Below are 16,338 nucleotides of genomic sequence, written 5' to 3' on the forward strand. Positions count from 1 at the left end.
CTGATACAACAAGAAAAGGATCGAATATCCCACATCAAAATAAAGTAAACATTTGTATGATTATCTGTGGATATTGTTTTAATCAGATGCGTTGCCAATTACATAGATTTACAAACTACAATGATTACTTTTTCATTAAATTAGATGTAATATATATTGATAAATATATTTCAAATTATATGAAATAACCTACAATGATTACTCTTTTCATTTATGACGATTAATTAACTTCAAGTTCAAAGTAAAACAAGATATTATAAAATGACCTAAGAGAATTGAATTAAGCTTGGTCTTATTAGATACAATAGGCCATTAATTATTTGGTCCAACTATAAATTTTAGGGTTGGTCGAATATGATGAATATAAATGAACCTACTTATATAATTAATGGTATAATTTAAAGTATGTTAGTATAATTCAAGCATATGATATTTCAAATTTAAGATCGATACTTCATCGTCTAACCAACTCCTTAAGCAACATAAATTGACTTAAGCCATAAATGAAGATGACATGTGATATCTTTATCTATAATATTATTGAAGCCTAAATGTAAGAGAATAAAGTCACAATTTTATACGGTCTTTGGAATATGCAATTCTATAATTTTGATATGAAGCATCTTGCATCAATCAAATATTAGTACTTTTTTTATATTATGATTATTTATATTTTTTATAAAAAAGTTATTTTAATTACACTCTCTATTCACATACCGTTACTTTGTTTCTCTTCATCTTTTTAATTTAAGCTTTTTGCTAACGTAGAAAAACTTCATGCATGTTCTTTAACATATTGTCCATTTTATAATTTTTTCTATTTTATCAACTTATTTAAATAAAAATTACTAAGATAAAGCTTATTATTTTCTTTGATTTGCCCATTTAATACCAATGTATTAGAGTGATGTATTCGACATAATATTAAGTAAAAAACCAATGTTTAAAATGTCGGCATGAAAGTTTGGTATTGCTACATATTGACCATATCCACTATAAATGAATCTTCACAATATCATAAATTTTATCCCTTTTGACGTAAATGGATTCCACTATTTTATTGCCCACATGGATTTAACGAGGATTGGAATCTATCCTAAATTCCTAATCTTCCTTAGAATATTTTATCTTATGTATATTTATGGGATTCGTAATGATTATATATCCTTTTAGTGGGAACATCGTAATAGTATATATTTTCGTGTAGTAAATGTGAATTATCATATCCCTTTATATAACATTCCCTCATTTCTTCACATTTTAATTAGTACCACGTGTAAGAGCATCTCCAATGGCGGACTTCCTACTAGGACTTCCCACAAAAATTTTCTGCCACGTTACTAGGACTTCCCATCCCACTGTACAATGTAGGACTTCCACTAGAACTTCCCGCAATAAAATAAATTCACAATTACTCAGTTTACGGAATTAAAATGTCGACACGGAATACGGGAAAATTCGAATACTTCATTAAAAAAAATTACATAATACTTAAAAAAAACATAATTAAGTAAAAAATTACATAATCATAAAAAGTCGAGAAATACAACTTTCGACTCTCACTCCTCCTCGTCCGACCATATTTATAGAATTTTTTTTTAAAAAAAAAATAAATTAAATTTTAACTCGGACGTCCGACTGACGCCACAATGGCGGACGTCCGTGTCCGACCTAAACCTTCACAATGGCGGACGTCCGGTCGAACTTCCGCGACGTCCGACCGGAACATTCGCCGGCGGAGATGCTCTAAACCTTCACAATGATCTTGAGAATCCAATTGTTGTGCTTATATTTTAAATTAATTAAATGCAATAAAAGAGCACACACAAATAAAATTAAACTTGCAAAAATGTGGAATCCTATAGGCATTATGGTCATTTAGAATTGTCAAATCAATGAATCTCCACCGTCATCTCCACGGAAATTCCATAAATTACTAGAATTTAATGAAAATGACGAATAAAAATTGAAATTAATTTATCTCTTCTTTAATTGTTAAAAAAGAAAATAAAATAGGACAAAATAAGGGTGTGGGTTGGGAAGGCACGTGGTGGGCTAGCGGCGGGCGCGAATGACAAGTGGTCTTCCTCGGCGGCGCACACTTGTTACTTGGCCACCAATGACCACTCTATTGGTTGTTTTCTACTACTTCTATACTCATTTATTTATTTTTCTCTACTTCTATTTTGTAGTGTTTATTTATCATATATATCTAAATCTAGATAAAAAAAAAACCATACATGACAAGGCAATTTGCCCCAATTATAAAGTCACAAATTTTGAAACAAATTAAATTCAATAATTATAAACAAAAACAATTGTCATGTACTCCTTCCGTCCCAGATAATTTGGGATACTTTGACCCGGCACGAGTTTTAAGAAATCTAATGAAAATTGAGTTGAAAAAATTGTTGGGGTGTGAGTTTTACTTTTAAAGTATTAGTTTTATAATAAAATGTGAGTAGGAATGAGTTAGTGGAATATGTTGTCCACTACCAAAAATAACAAAAGTAAAGTGGGACAAATTATGTGGGACGGCTCAAAATGTAATACTGGTCGAATTATATGGGACAGAGGGAGTAATAAGAATCCCATTGACTATGGGTTTGGGGCCATGAATAGAGAAATTTAACAAAAGTTTTTTTGTAATTTTAATATTTTATTTTACACTATAACTTTTTTTTATATATATTATATAATTAAATTTGAGGTTTAAGAATTTGTATTATGTCGAAATTTTAATGTTATGGCCAATTCATTTCTCTTTCTTTGTTAAGTCCATCAATTTTCAAGATTAATTTATGGAGATTTATTGAAAATCTGTAAACTGAGTTCAATTTTCATTTGACTAGTGAAATGTGTTTTTAGACATATTAATATAAAACGTTAAATTTTGCTATTGTCAATGTAAACTATTATGTTAAAATTGTTAAATCTAATCCTATATCGATTTGGTAATCGATGATCCTAGCTCATTTATTTAAGTATGAATAATTATCTCTCTTGTATAGCCTTTTAAGGGAGAGTTACCAATTTCTAATATGCTATCAGAGTAGGCCTAAATCGACTATTGTAGTATAAATAAATTTAGCAAGAGAAGAGAGACGTGCGTTGATTGTGGCTGTGAAATTCCCAAAACAAATCGACCTAATTCTAACGAATCAATGCCCCAATTTATTGGAGGTGTTGCTATACTATACACGTGACGTGAGATCCTTCTCTACACAACACAAACTATGTCGTTTTGTGTGAAGCCCATAATGTCCATACATTAGAAATGACTTTTTCTTGTGTGTTATAGTTAGGTGAATGCAAGAAGAAGAAGCAATTGTTACTTGCACTTATTTGTTAGGACAAGTCAAATATGATTTGGGGATTTTGTTCTCTACTCAACTTTTCAATATATAGCCGTTTTGTTTGGATGACTTTTCCCATTTTGAATTCCATATTGGATTGGTGGTGTGTTTTATCGTCCCATAAGAAAATGATCAAAATTAGGCTGCAACTTCGCTCCACCCTTCGGTAATGTAGTTAACGCAGTGGCGGATCTAGGATCCGAAAACGGAGGGGGTGGAATATATAGTATTAGCTGTTATGAATTGGAATTGATTCTTGAACAAGCAGGAAGAAGAGTATCAGTGATTGAGAAGAATTGAGAGAAAGTCTTATTTATCTCTGAATCGAGTGGAAGTGAAAAAGGGAATTACAAACATTAGCCCTAATTTCTCGGCTATTAACAAAGTTACAAATCATTTCTAACTCATCAACTAAAGAGTTGATCTAAAGGCTACAAATCAATCTATCTAAGAAGAGATCAACGGTCACGATTTAAATGATCTATTAAATCCTTCCCTTAGCTGATTAAGTGATGAGTTGGTTTGAGTATTCATTCCCACATTAGATTAATTTAGCGTGGACATAACTATTTTTTTTCGTAGTTCGGGGCGACGCCAGAGGCAAACTGAGGGGGCGGTCGCCCCCTCCTGCCCCCCTAGATTCGCCACTGGGTTAACGTACATTCTTTCACTATGTCCGACTCCGCGAGCTAAATGGAAAATCAAAATCAAGATTGTGATTCTATACATATTAATTGGAATTATTTGAATAACAAGTTCTGTTTATTGAATGGATGATAATTTTCAGCCATTTGGCATGAGTTCGAATTCAATAAGGCGGAAATTCTATTTTTATTGTAGTTGGCTTCGATGCTTTTACACACAAAGTGTAATAATTAATAACGTGCACACAATAATAAACTCTTCTATTCAAATATGTATAATTAAATATTTATTTCAATGCGTTAATTTTTTATTTTTTATTTCAAGTTAGAAAAATTGTATCGAACAAACGCATGAGGGCAATAGATAGCACTTTGCCTAATTTTGTGTGTTAGGTCTCACTCACCACATGAGATGGACAAAAACATATTGGTAGGCAATGAGATCTAATACAAACCAAACCTTCCTGATATTTTTTCCCAAACTTTTTATTATTTCAAATGCTACAAAAATAACTTTTGAACTCAAAGAAATTAATCAATTGAAAGTAATAATTTTCACACGTAATTACCATATCAAGTTACAATCATATTTCAAAACGTTGCAATTAGATTATCACATTTTTTATATTGTGAAAATTTGTGGGTCTGCGGTCACTATTGTCAGCACATTGGTCACCGATTGTCCGCACAATGTTAATAGACGAAAACCGAAGCAAACCTCAAATGGTTGGGGAAGAGCTGCCGCATCAAGTGGTCGACAACATATTTAGATATTGAATTTGATAGGGTTTTCCGACTCTTATTGGCTGAGGGTGAGGTCGTTCGATCTCCGACCTCACTTGGATTTTACGCATAAATTTTTTTGAATATCATTAGTTGGGCACAATAAATTCCTAGGTATGGGCATTGTTTGATGCCTACAATTTTCTCTTAACCAAATAGAAGTGTGTACTACAGTGGCAAATTTGGGCCAGTGTTGGGCCATAGTGGGCTTTAATACACGTAGAAGCCCACAAAATTTTAATTACTTCTGATCTAATTTTAATTGGTTTATAGTATTAGTACTGTCACAAGTTCAAAATTTCCTTCATTATGTACAATAGATTCATTTATTATTCATAATATTACTCATTTTTACTGCAAGGATACATATTTGTAAATAGTGCTTAGTGTTGAATTCGCGAAGGGTTATTTCATTGAATTAAAAATGAATTTAATTATGAAATAATTATCTTTTTTATCAATATTCTATAGACCAAATATTTGTTATTAATAATCTAAAAATATATTAAAACTTAAAGTAAGTACATATAAACTTTATTAATTCAAATTCCATTAATGACTTGTCATTTAAGTTGAATGCAACTTCAATCAATATTGTTATTTTTTGTTATGGGCTTTACTCGAAAAATGGATAGTGACAATTGTGTCTACTTTCTTACATAATTTTTTTTTGAAGAGAACTCGTATAAAAAATTCAATCTTTTCTTATATTGGATATAAAAATAATTTACTAAATGATGAACTGTTTTTTTTTTTTTTTTAATTTTCTTCTTTGAAGACTGTGTCCTAAATTACTTTAATGATATACTTCCTCTGTCCCACTATAAATAAAACGTTTTCCTTTTTGAGTTGTCCCATTAAAAATGAAACGTTTCTTAAAATAAAAATAATTTTCTCTCTACTTTTTCCTCTCTCTTCTTTAACTCACAAAACAACACTACATAAAATCTTGTGCCGAAAACAAACGTTTCATATTTATTGGGACGGAGGGAGTATACAAATTAAATAAATCTTAAACTAAACACTCACGTTTGCAGGGATGTGATCAATTACTAACTAATTAGCAATAAAAAACTGAGACCAATTTTTAACCATTAGATTATAAGATCTAGTGGATATAATGCCATGTGAAAAAATTTAAATGAGTATTAAATAAAATTTTAGGGTATTAATGTCAATTCTCTCTTATTAAAACTTTAAATTTACATAACTCACTCGATTTATATTATTTTTTAGCAAAAAATATATCAAATTAAGGTAATTTTATAAGGATTCTAACGATATCTCACTTGCATATGTTCCGACGACGTTCGGATGATGAAACTTGATTTTTGTTTCAGTTTTCGTAACATATTTTTTTTATCAATAAATACATAAAAAAATCTCAATATAATGCATATAAAATCTCAACATAATGCATGTGAAATATCAACATAATGCATGTGAAATTTCAATAAAACTGTATTGAGATTTTGTCTACTATCTATTGAGATTCGTAAGATTTAATCTCATACACTCATTTTAAGATCTAAGGGTGGAAATTTAGTCTTGATTTTGGATTGTAATGCTATAAGCATTAGAAGATGATCCCACATTTGCATATCGATTGATGATTACTTCTTTTGACTTAGTTCATATTTTATCTATTACTCATAAAGTTTTAAGATATTCCCTAATTCTATCCATCAAATATTAAATAGAAATAAACCAATTTAATTTGCAATAGCTGACCCCACCGAATCTTACCCCCTTCATATAAATACGTAAGAAATCCCCTTTTCCGCGAACCCATTATTTTATTCTTCTATTCAAATTCGGCTTCAAATTTGATCTTCCAAAATCGAAGCTATATACATTCAGAGCTGTTCCTGAGTTTTAAATTCGATTCTCCCAATCAAAGCTACACACATTCAGAGCTGTTCGTGAGTTCAATTTGATTTGTTGGTTTAGTTTTTCAATTTCATGGCTGCCGGCGATAGCATCACTGGCAGCGGCGGCAAATCGGTGAAGAATTCGGCGGTACAGACGAGCCGAAGAGAGCTCTTGCATAATCCTGGATTGTCGCTTGAGTGGAAGCCCCAGGAAGAGTCGGCGCTGGAGGATTTGCTGGAAAAGTGAGCTTCTGTTTTTTTTTTTTTTAGATTCGTTTTCCTTCTATTGCAGTTTTTCGTTTTGTGAATTAGATGATTTAGTTGCTTTGTGTTTGAATTGATCATTTTTTGATGCGTGTTTTCTAGCAATCGGATTGTTGTTCGCATTATGTGGCAGGTTTTACTTGAATTCGTGTTGGTTTGGAATAGTTTATTGGCTGAGAATGTGGATTGTTGAAGTAGTGATGGTTTTGATGTTATGGACGAATAATGCGGGGGAATCGATTTACTGGCTCGAGGCTATTGTTCGAGACCGAGTTGAATTTGATCGTTTTCACGTTTCAGAATGTAATTAGGCTAGAACTAGGAATGATGAGTAAAAACATAACTGCAAATTTGTTTAAACGGTGACCTGCATTGCTGTTATGCTTATCAATTTATCGTTTACACGATGCAGATATGCCTCGGAAAGCACTCCTACCCTTTATCTTAGGATTTCTCAAGCTTTGAGAGGCAAGACAGTTCGGGATGTTGCATTACGCTGCGTATGGATGAATGTGAGATATCATTCCCTTCAATGAAGTTTCTATTTCATTATAAACTGAAATCCAAATAAATGTGTTTCTAGAATCTCCTTTCTTCATATTTTGCACAGTTTATGATGATGGTGAACATCAAGAGGCAATGTTGATCAAAAAAGAGGCAATTTTTATAAATTTGATTTATGTTACTGCTAATTATGCCCTGAACGTGTATGGTTTCTTGTTCTGCAGAGAAGGGAGAATGGCAAGAGAAAGAAAGAGGATGTTGATTCATCGAGGAAAAATGAAGGCAAAAAGGTACCTGTAATCTTGACAGAATCAGCTAGTGATGGATATTCATCGATAAACTTATTTATAATCTGTTTAACTGATCTAACTAATATTCTTGCACAATTTAGCTATTTCAGGAAAAAGGTTCTGATGCGTTGCCGGAATCATCTCAAGTAGCAAACCCTGTCAATGGACTTGCAGTGATGTCAGTGGACGTGGACGTGGGCAGTGTTGACAGATTTAATGGTCAGTTTTACAGCATATGGCGTTATGTTTCACTTACTCGTGTAGAAGTCAAATTGCTTCTTCTTAGGTGTTGATTTTTCTTGAGTTCTTGTTGACATTAATTTTCTTTCAGAACATTTACATGTCTATAAACAAGATTGACCCTTTGAACTTGTGAATTTCAGCTATCGATGATCCTGCTAGACAGATTCTGAGGAATAATGCTCGGGCCTTGGATCAGATTTCTGATAACTTGTCTGCTTGCAAGGTACTTGCAGCTTCAGTGCCTTTAGTGTTGAACTAGCTTTGAATTTGAAGCGGAATTAACCAAAGCATTATTCTTCATTCATGTGTTGATTAACTTGATTTGTAGCTTTTCTAATATGAAGTACATGGATTATGATTGCCTATTTCGTGCAGCTTGATGAGAACATCCGTCTCTTCACTGAAGCCCGAGCTAATATCAATTTGATCGTAAAAGAGTACATCCAAAAGCCCCAAGGTGATATCAATTTAATCCTAAAAGAGTAAGTCCAAAAGCAGTCTACTACTCATCTATTGTTTTGACTGATCCTTGCGCGAAATCCAGACATTCTAATGAATCTGAAATGTGTTTTTGTGCAGTTTGAGGTTGGAAGAAATGGCAGAGGTTAAGCAGTCGATGCCGTCTTTTCCGGTCAAGCTGGACGACGACCTGGCCAACACCATTCTCCCTCCCTTGAACACCGATGCAAACAAAAAAGCTGGATCTTAGGTTTCACTAGTTTATAGTATATTTTTACCGTCACAAATGCATATTTCCCTTCATTATGCTCAATAGATTCATTTATTATCCATATTATTACTTATACTGCAAGAATAAAGCTTTGTAAAACTAAACAGTGTTTAGGATTGGATTTGTGAAGGGTTATTTCATCGAATTAAAAGATGAATTTCGGATTTATCTAGCTGTAGATCCATTATAAATTACTCCTTCCGTCCCCGAATACTTGACACGGTTTGATCCGACACGGATTTTAAGAAATATAATGGAAAGTCTGTTGAAAAAGTTGGTGGGATGTGGGTCCTACCTTTAAAGTAGTAGTTTTATAATAAATGTGAGTAGGAATGAGTTAGTGGAATATGTGGTCCACTACCAAAAATGGAAATAGCGAACTGTGTCAAGTATTCGGGGACGGAGGGAGTATAATCTAATTCATTTTTTTCTTCTCAAGTTTGAAACTAAAAGGGACATGAGTCGGAGCTGTCCGGTGTGGCAGCTCCGCCCAACCCTTGGAAGTTGAGGTTAATTTATGTTCTTCGCTTGCCATCTCATGAACTAAATATAATACATACCAAGATATAATCTTCAAATCGAACTGTTTCTAAGTGAAAATGCAAATATTGTTATAATTTTGGATAAGGGATTTACTTCAAAAATCGACAGTGGCAATTTTGTCTACTTTCCTACGTAAAAAAAAAAATCCAAAGAGAACTCGAATAAGAAATTCAATCTTTTCTTGCATCGAATGTAATTTTTTTTACCAAATGGTGAGGTGTTCTGTAGAAATTTTTCTTCTTTGAAGATTGTATCCTTAAATCACTTATTTTCATGAATGAAAAATGGTTCAATTTTGAAAGACAGTATTATTAATATAGTAGGAATGGGTAATAAATCAATACATTTAGGTGTTTGATGAATTAAATAAAATTGACTTATATAAATGTTATTCAGTTTGATTTCAGTATTTAATTTTAAGATAATAGATTAGTGTTCATTTACTATTTCTTAACCTTTCCATAAGTGAAAATTAAAATGAAGTACCAATTTAATTTTAGACAATCTAAGCTCAACTTAAAGTTATAAGACACCAATAAATTTTTTTATGAACAAATTTAGTTGAACATTAGCATAAACCAATACTCCCTCCGTCCCAGATAATTTATCTTATTTTTCCATTTCGGTATCATCTCACATAATTTGTCTCATTTCACTTTTTACCATTTTTTGTAGTAGACCTCATATTCCACTAACTCATTCTCACTCACCGTTTATTACTCTCTCCGTCCCCGATTAAGAGTCACACTTTTCAATTTCGGTCCGTCCCCAATTAAGAGTCACACTTCATTTTACCATAAATAGTAAGTAGGTTCCACATTCCTTTAACTCAATTCACTCACATTTTATTATAAAACCAATATAAAAAAAATGAGTCTCACATTCCACTAACTTTTTCAACCAACTTTTCTTTACATTTCTTAAAATTCGTGCTCGGTAAAAGTGTGACTCCTAATCAGGGACAGAGGGATTATTATAAAACTAATACGAGTACTATATAAAAATAGGACCCACGTTCCATAAACTTTTTCAGTTCACTTTTCATTACATTTATTAAATTCCGTGCCCGGTCAAAATGAGACTGAGACGGAGTGAATATAAATTTATGAAAATCTAATTAAACAAAAAAATTAGGGAAGCAATTGCCTCGAATTTAGGATTGTGGGAACTATAAATTAGGATCCCTTGAAAATCCACCGTCTTCACTTTTCTTCTCTTCTTCCACCATTGCTGAATCTCTTCTCAAACCCAAGCTCTAAAATTAAAAATATCGTCGATCAAAGCTGTGGAGCCTCTGTTCGTTCGATCAATTCGATAAACAAGTGGATAAATTGAGTTTATTGGTAGAACTGAGCCGAGTTAGCAATCGGGATTTTGGTTTTTGAGGGTTTGGAGTTCTGATTCTAGGGTTTAGGGTTTTTGGCGAGTGATGGATGATCTCGAAAAGGCAATTCTTATAAGCTTTGATGAATCCGGCACAATTGAATCGCTGATAAAATTACAAGCAGCTGCCTTTATTCAGCAAGTTAAAGACGAACCTTCAATCAGTAGCATTTGCATAGAAAAGTTTTGTGTGTCGAACTTAGTGGAGGTTAAGTTTTGGTGTCTGCAGTGCCTCCATGAGATTCTTCGAGTTAGGTACTCGTCAATGTCGCCGGAGGAGAAGGATGTGATTCGGAAATCCGTGTTTTCGATTGCGTGTGGCGAGCCTGTCCACGCGAATGATGCTAATTCGGCGAGGATTTTCGAGAGCCCGGCGTTTGTTAAGAATAAGCTTGCTCAGGTTATTGTAACATTGGTTAGTTATGAGTATCCGGAAATCTGGTCATCTGTTTTTGTTGATTTCTTGAATAAATTGGGTAAGGGAGCTGCTGTGATTGATATGTTTTGTCGGGTTTTGAATGTGATGGATGATGAGTTGATTAGCTTGGATTATCCGCGAAGTGGGGAGGATGTGACTGTGGCGGGGAGGATTAAGGATGCGATGCGAGTGCAGTGCGTGCCTCAGATGGTTAGAGCGTGGTATGACATTGTTTCGATGTATAAGAATTCAAACGCTGATTTGTGCTCTAGTGTTCTGGAGTCGATGAGGAAGTATGTTTCGTGGATGGACATAGGGTTGATAGCCAATGATGCGTTCACGAAGTTGCTGTTTGAGCTTATGTTGGCGGAGGGGTTACCGGATCAGCTTCGAGCTGCTGCATCTGGCGCTGTTCTGGCAGTGGTGTCGAAAAGGATGGAGTTTAAGTCAAAGCTTGCTCTTTTGCAAAGCATTCAGATATCTAGTGTTTTTAGGTTGGTTACAGATGATAGTGGCTCGGAGTTGGTGTCTGGTGTGGCTGCGTTGCTCACGGGCTATGCAGTTGAAGTTCTGGAATGTTCGAAGCACTTGAAGCCGGAGGATGGTAGGGAGGTTTCAGTAGAGCTTCTGAATGAGGTTTTGCCATCAGTTTTCACTATCATCCAGAACGGTGAAGTTGATTCGACATTCAGCATTGTGCAGTTTCTCTCAGTGTATGTTGGCACAATGAAAAACCATTCCACATTGACAGACAGGCAGCTGCTTCATTTGAGCCAAATATTGGAAGTTATCCGCGTGCAGATCCAGTTTGATCCCATGTATCGAAATAATCTGGATATATTGGACAAGATTGGGCAGCAAGAAGCAGATAGTATGGCAGAGTTTCGGAAGGATTTATTTGTTTTACTCCGTAGTGTAGGTCGTGTTGCACCAGATCTGACTCAGGTATTCATAAAAAACTCATTAGGAAATTCTGTGTCATCATCAGAAGATAGAAATGTCGAGGAAGTTGAGGCGTCTCTTTCCTTATTTTATGAGCTTGGCGAATCACTAAATGTTGATGCTATGAGGACTGGTAGTGGCCTACTTGGTGAACTGATACCGATGCTGTTATCAACGCGATTTCCTTGCCACTCCAATAGACTTGTTGCGCATGTTTATTTGGATACAATAACAAGATACATGAAATTTGTGTCAGAGAATACACAATATATTCCAGTTGCGCTGCAGGCCTTTCTTGATGAGAGAGGTATACACCATCCAAATGTCAACGTCAGCAGAAGGGCGAGCTATCTCTTCATGAGGGTTGTGAAATTGCTAAAAGCAAAGCTTGTGCCTTTCATTGAGACCATCTTGCAGGTAGCAGTCTGACTTCCTGACTTTCTTATTTTGTTTCTGCAGCACATGCTTTAAAAGATGGTGTTATATTTTGGTCTCTCTGACACATTTTGTGCATATCAAATATCAGAGCCTACAGGATACAGTTGCCCAGTTTACAAGAATGGGCAGGGTCTCAAACGATGTTTCAGTATCTGAAGATGGAAGCCACATTTTCGAGGTCAGCTTTATACATAGAGGCTTTTGATTCAATAAGATAGTTGGTTTAGTATCTAATGTTGTCTTTTTGTTCTCTTAGGCGATTGGCTTGTTAATAGGGATGGAAGATGTACCCCGTGAGAAACAATCTGATTATCTCTCTTCACTGCTGACGCCTCTTTGCCAGCAGGTCGAAGTTGGCATATGACAGTATTTTTTTAAAAGTTACAGTGGGGTTTGGTAGCAGCGGAGAAGTTTTCATTTACCTTTTTTGAATCTGTAGTATGGTGGAAAAACCACGCTAAATTGCAATTTTATGCTTTTGCAGGTTGAGCTGGCCATCTCAAATGCTAAGCCTCAAAATCCTGAAGAGTCTCTTTTGCAGATCGAAAATATGCAGCAAATAGTTATGGCTATTAATGCTCTTAGCAAGGTGTTCACGAGATCTCAAATTTATCACTTCATATTGTGCATGCTCGGTTTAGTCTATTTTTTCTTTCATGATTGTAGTGTTAATAGGGAAATGAAATATGTCTAATTAATGATGCCACATTTTATTATGAAGATTACCACATTCTTAACAACATATATATTTTATTATGTTACCATGATAAAACATACTATGTGGCTGTCTGGGAAGTTTGTTTCCATTCTTCTGGTTTTGGGTCTGTATTAAACTGTTTTATGCAAATATTTGCTATAAATTTCTTTTGTGTGATTAGGGCTTCAATCAGCGTCTGGTAACTACCAGCCGCCCTGGAATTGGTCTCATGTTTAAAAAGGTAATTTCAAATCAACTAGTAAGTTACGAATTTTCTATTCTTCTTTGTGTACTTGATTTAGTTATCTAGTGTGGAAAAAGTTGAATTTGTTGGAGAAATGGCAATGTATTAATTGATAGCAAGCTTTCTCCCTTGTTCTCAATGCCATCAAACCACCACACACCCGTTCTTTTTCACTCCCTCTCAATATGCATACATTATAATTTATAATGCCTTACCATCTATTCCAGACTTTGGACATACTCCTGCAAATCCTTGTTGTCTTCCCGAAGGTAGAACCCCTGCGAAGTAAGGTAAGAATTGCAGATCTTTCCACTTGAGGTGTCATGTTTCATACACTTTCTATCTAATGGCACATTGTTTTTCTAGGTTACATCTTTCATTCATCGTATGGTGGACACTCTAGGACCTTCCATATTTCCTTGTCTTCCGAATGCACTGGGCCAGTTGTTAATTAATAGTGAGGTATAAGAATTTGGTTCTTCATTTTTCTCAAATCTTATACTTGTGTTCATATGTTCTGAAATAATGGTAGATATTGTACCCTTTTGCCTTCTTGTTTTGAACTTTTTGATGTGTCCGTGATTATATGATGATTCTACATTTGCTGCTACATATTCAGTAACATGTCTAGCTGGGATACTAAGTGTGCATGTTTAATCATCAGTCTTTTATGTTTGGATGCAATTTTTTTTGTATGGAAATACACTCTCAACTAGGGTAATCAATGTTTATAATACTCTGTTGCAGCCAAAGGAATTGGTGGGTTTTCTTGTACTGCTTAATCAGCTCATCTGCAAATTTGGTACTGAAGTCCGTGACATCTTGGAATCTGTATACCCTGTTATTGCTAGTAGGGCATTCAGTATTCTCCCAGCGAACGATATTCCATCAGGGCCGGGCAGCTGTGGTGAGGTATGTGAACTAGTTCGCGATATTTGAGCTGATACGATCGAAATTACCTTTGCATGGAGTGTGCATTCGAATCATTTACAGCAGATAAGCAGTTGGACCACTTATGAATAATGAATAGCCTCTCCCTCTCTTGGCCTAAAGCTTAGAATTCGTGAATACAGCTTTAATCATAGTGCTCAGGAAAATCACCTTGAAGCATAACATTATAGATTCCATTTGATTTTATCTTTGTGTTTGAATTTCTCTTTCATTTTTTTTGTGGAGATAAGCCTACGAGCTATTAGATATGCATTAAATCCCATGTATCAGTTAGCCTGATGTCTCCTTTAATGTAAATCTCTTCATGCAGCAATGCAGCTCACTATCAACTGTGGTTTGAATCTCAATATGGATTTTTGTCTCAGGAAATTCGTGAAATGCAAGAGCTTCAGAAAACATTCTTTGTATTTCTGAATGTTATTGCTACACATGAGCTATCATCAGTCTTCCTATCCCCTAAAAGTACTCCGCACCTGGATTTGATGATGCAATTGCTGTTATATAATTGTTGTAATCATAAGGATATCATTGTTAGAAAGGTAGAATGCAAAATTCTTGGATTTTATAAATTTGCTTACAAGCTTTTTGCTCTGATGTAGTATACTGTGGGTTTTTATAAATATTCTTTGTAATCTTTCAGGCATGTGTTCAAGTGTTCATTAGGCTAATCAAGGATTGGTGCGCCGGTCCTTACGGAAAAGAGACGGTATCTTACTTGGAATGTACGCCTATTATTTATGCTTTGCAATCTATTTAGAATACTGAAAGTAGGTATATTTTCAGTTGCCTGGTTTCCAGAGGTTCATAATCGAGACATTTGCAGTCAATTGCTGTCTCTACAGCGTGCTGGATAAATCCTTTGAGTTTCGCGATGCAAATACTGTAAGCTTATTGTTTTGGATTCTAGACATGTACCATCAATTTTCTTTTACCATTCATCGATTAGACACTGTATCACTTATGAATTTCACCAAATTAAGTACGCGTCTCATCTATGCTCTGCTTCTTCTCATCGTGTTTTCTGCTTCTGTTTGTCCTTGGCATCGCCTAAACTAATCCACATTTTCTTCTTGTGGCATCATTTGACAGATCCTCTTGTTTGGCGAAATAGTAACAGCCCAAAAGGTCATGTATGAGAAATTAGGCAATGATTTTCTCCTCCATTTTGTATCAAAGTGTTTTCCGAGTATTCATTGCCCTCAAGACTTGGCAGAGCAGTATTGTCAAAAGCTGCAGGTACTATCTAATGCTTTCAACACTTTCCTCGTCGTCCTACGATTTATTTAAACAGGTCATTTAGAGTTAGATTATTTTCAACTTCCAAACAGACAATAAATTAATTCAGCAATTTTAGATGGTGACAGTGCCATTTTATTTTGTGTGTGTCCTTGCACACAGACCAAACTGTTCTAGGCAGCACGATGATTTGATGTGGTGTTGTGTTGTGTTTGTTATTAGGGAAACGACGTCAAGGCACTGAAGTCCTTCTACCAGTCCCTCGTAGAAAGGTTGAGACCACTACAAAATGGCAGCTTGGTTTCCAGATAACAGAACGTCCCGCTCCATGTAAAACTAAACATCCTAATGTTACAGCTGTTGCTCTTCGATATCTGTCCCTAAAAAGGTTCGTCCCGGTCACTTTCTTCTCGAGAATCCATTTAAGAACTTGATTTAAATGTGTGACAAGCTTTTACAATTGTTACACCTACTTAATTGCAGGTCTCTTTTCGTGTAAATATCATTCGTTTGTTATTCCCAATTTTGTTTCGTTCGCATCATTTGGGAGAGAGTATCAGCAACCAAAGCGCTCAAGATGACGACTCTGGACCTCAGTTTCTACGTTCCATATATCGAGGAAATGGTAGATTCTGTTTTTAAAATGCTACATTCCCCTTTTTTCCGTTCCCCGCCCTCCTCAGGTGGGTTTAGTGTGAAAATTAGCAGATTTTGTTTTCGTTAAACGTTTCCTACCTTCATTCCATTCATTCATTTTATATGAAGCGATTGCATACATAATCGAGTCGAGCTGCTTCCACT

General features: G+C 34.8%; 2 protein-coding genes across 3 annotated transcripts; both read left to right on the top strand.

Moving 5' to 3' along the window:
- The first annotated feature begins 6,556 nt into the window (after positions 1 to 6,556).
- Positions 6,557 to 8,851, top strand: LOC125208293 (uncharacterized). Of its 2 annotated transcripts, none has more exons than XM_048107875.2 (7): positions 6,557 to 6,897; positions 7,331 to 7,430; positions 7,647 to 7,712; positions 7,823 to 7,931; positions 8,096 to 8,178; positions 8,331 to 8,437; positions 8,535 to 8,851. In XM_048107875.2, the coding sequence occupies exons 1-7, from the start codon at positions 6,746 to 6,748 to the stop codon at positions 8,662 to 8,664; spliced, it is 747 nt and encodes a 248-aa protein (XP_047963832.2). In that variant the 5' UTR covers positions 6,557 to 6,745; the 3' UTR covers positions 8,665 to 8,851. The 2 variants fall into 2 exon arrangements, with proteins under 2 accessions (XP_047963832.2, XP_047963831.2); XM_048107874.2 differs by having other exon boundaries at positions 6,559 to 6,897; positions 7,814 to 7,931.
- Positions 8,852 to 10,401: 1,550 nt separating this feature from the next.
- LOC125207344 (exportin-T) lies at positions 10,402 to 16,338 on the top strand. The gene is made up of 14 exons (XM_048106640.2): positions 10,402 to 12,388; positions 12,498 to 12,587; positions 12,666 to 12,755; positions 12,894 to 12,998; positions 13,288 to 13,347; positions 13,578 to 13,640; positions 13,717 to 13,812; positions 14,098 to 14,262; positions 14,667 to 14,840; positions 14,942 to 15,007; positions 15,085 to 15,183; positions 15,391 to 15,537; positions 15,760 to 15,925; positions 16,021 to 16,338. The coding sequence occupies exons 1-13, from the start codon at positions 10,658 to 10,660 to the stop codon at positions 15,847 to 15,849; spliced, it is 2,976 nt and encodes a 991-aa protein (XP_047962597.2). The 5' UTR covers positions 10,402 to 10,657; the 3' UTR covers positions 15,850 to 15,925; positions 16,021 to 16,338.

This window comes from Salvia hispanica, chromosome 6 (genome assembly GCF_029641045.1).
Source record: "Salvia hispanica isolate PSC_SH4W2 chromosome 6, Shi_PSC_v1, whole genome shotgun sequence".
In the NCBI taxonomy this organism is placed as follows: Eukaryota; Viridiplantae; Streptophyta; class Magnoliopsida; order Lamiales; family Lamiaceae; genus Salvia; species Salvia hispanica.

Bases quoted from the DNA above. Each gene is read 5' to 3' on its own strand.
- LOC125208293 (XM_048107874.2), top strand. From the start codon at position 6,746: ATGGCTGCCGGCGATAGCATCACTGGCAGCGGCGGCAAATCGGTGAAG. The intron at 7,431-7,646 runs GTGAGATATCAT...CTTGTTCTGCAG, and splicing joins TACGCTGCGTATGGATGAAT to AGAAGGGAGAATGGCAAGAG. The intron at 7,932-8,095 runs GTCAGTTTTACA...TGTGAATTTCAG, and splicing joins CAGTGTTGACAGATTTAATG to CTATCGATGATCCTGCTAGA.
- LOC125207344 (XM_048106640.2), top strand. From the start codon at position 10,658: ATGGATGATCTCGAAAAGGCAATTCTTATAAGCTTTGATGAATCCGGC. The intron at 12,999-13,287 runs GTGTTCACGAGA...TTGTGTGATTAG, and splicing joins CTATTAATGCTCTTAGCAAG to GGCTTCAATCAGCGTCTGGT. The intron at 14,263-14,666 runs GTATGTGAACTA...TTTTTGTCTCAG, and splicing joins GGCCGGGCAGCTGTGGTGAG to GAAATTCGTGAAATGCAAGA.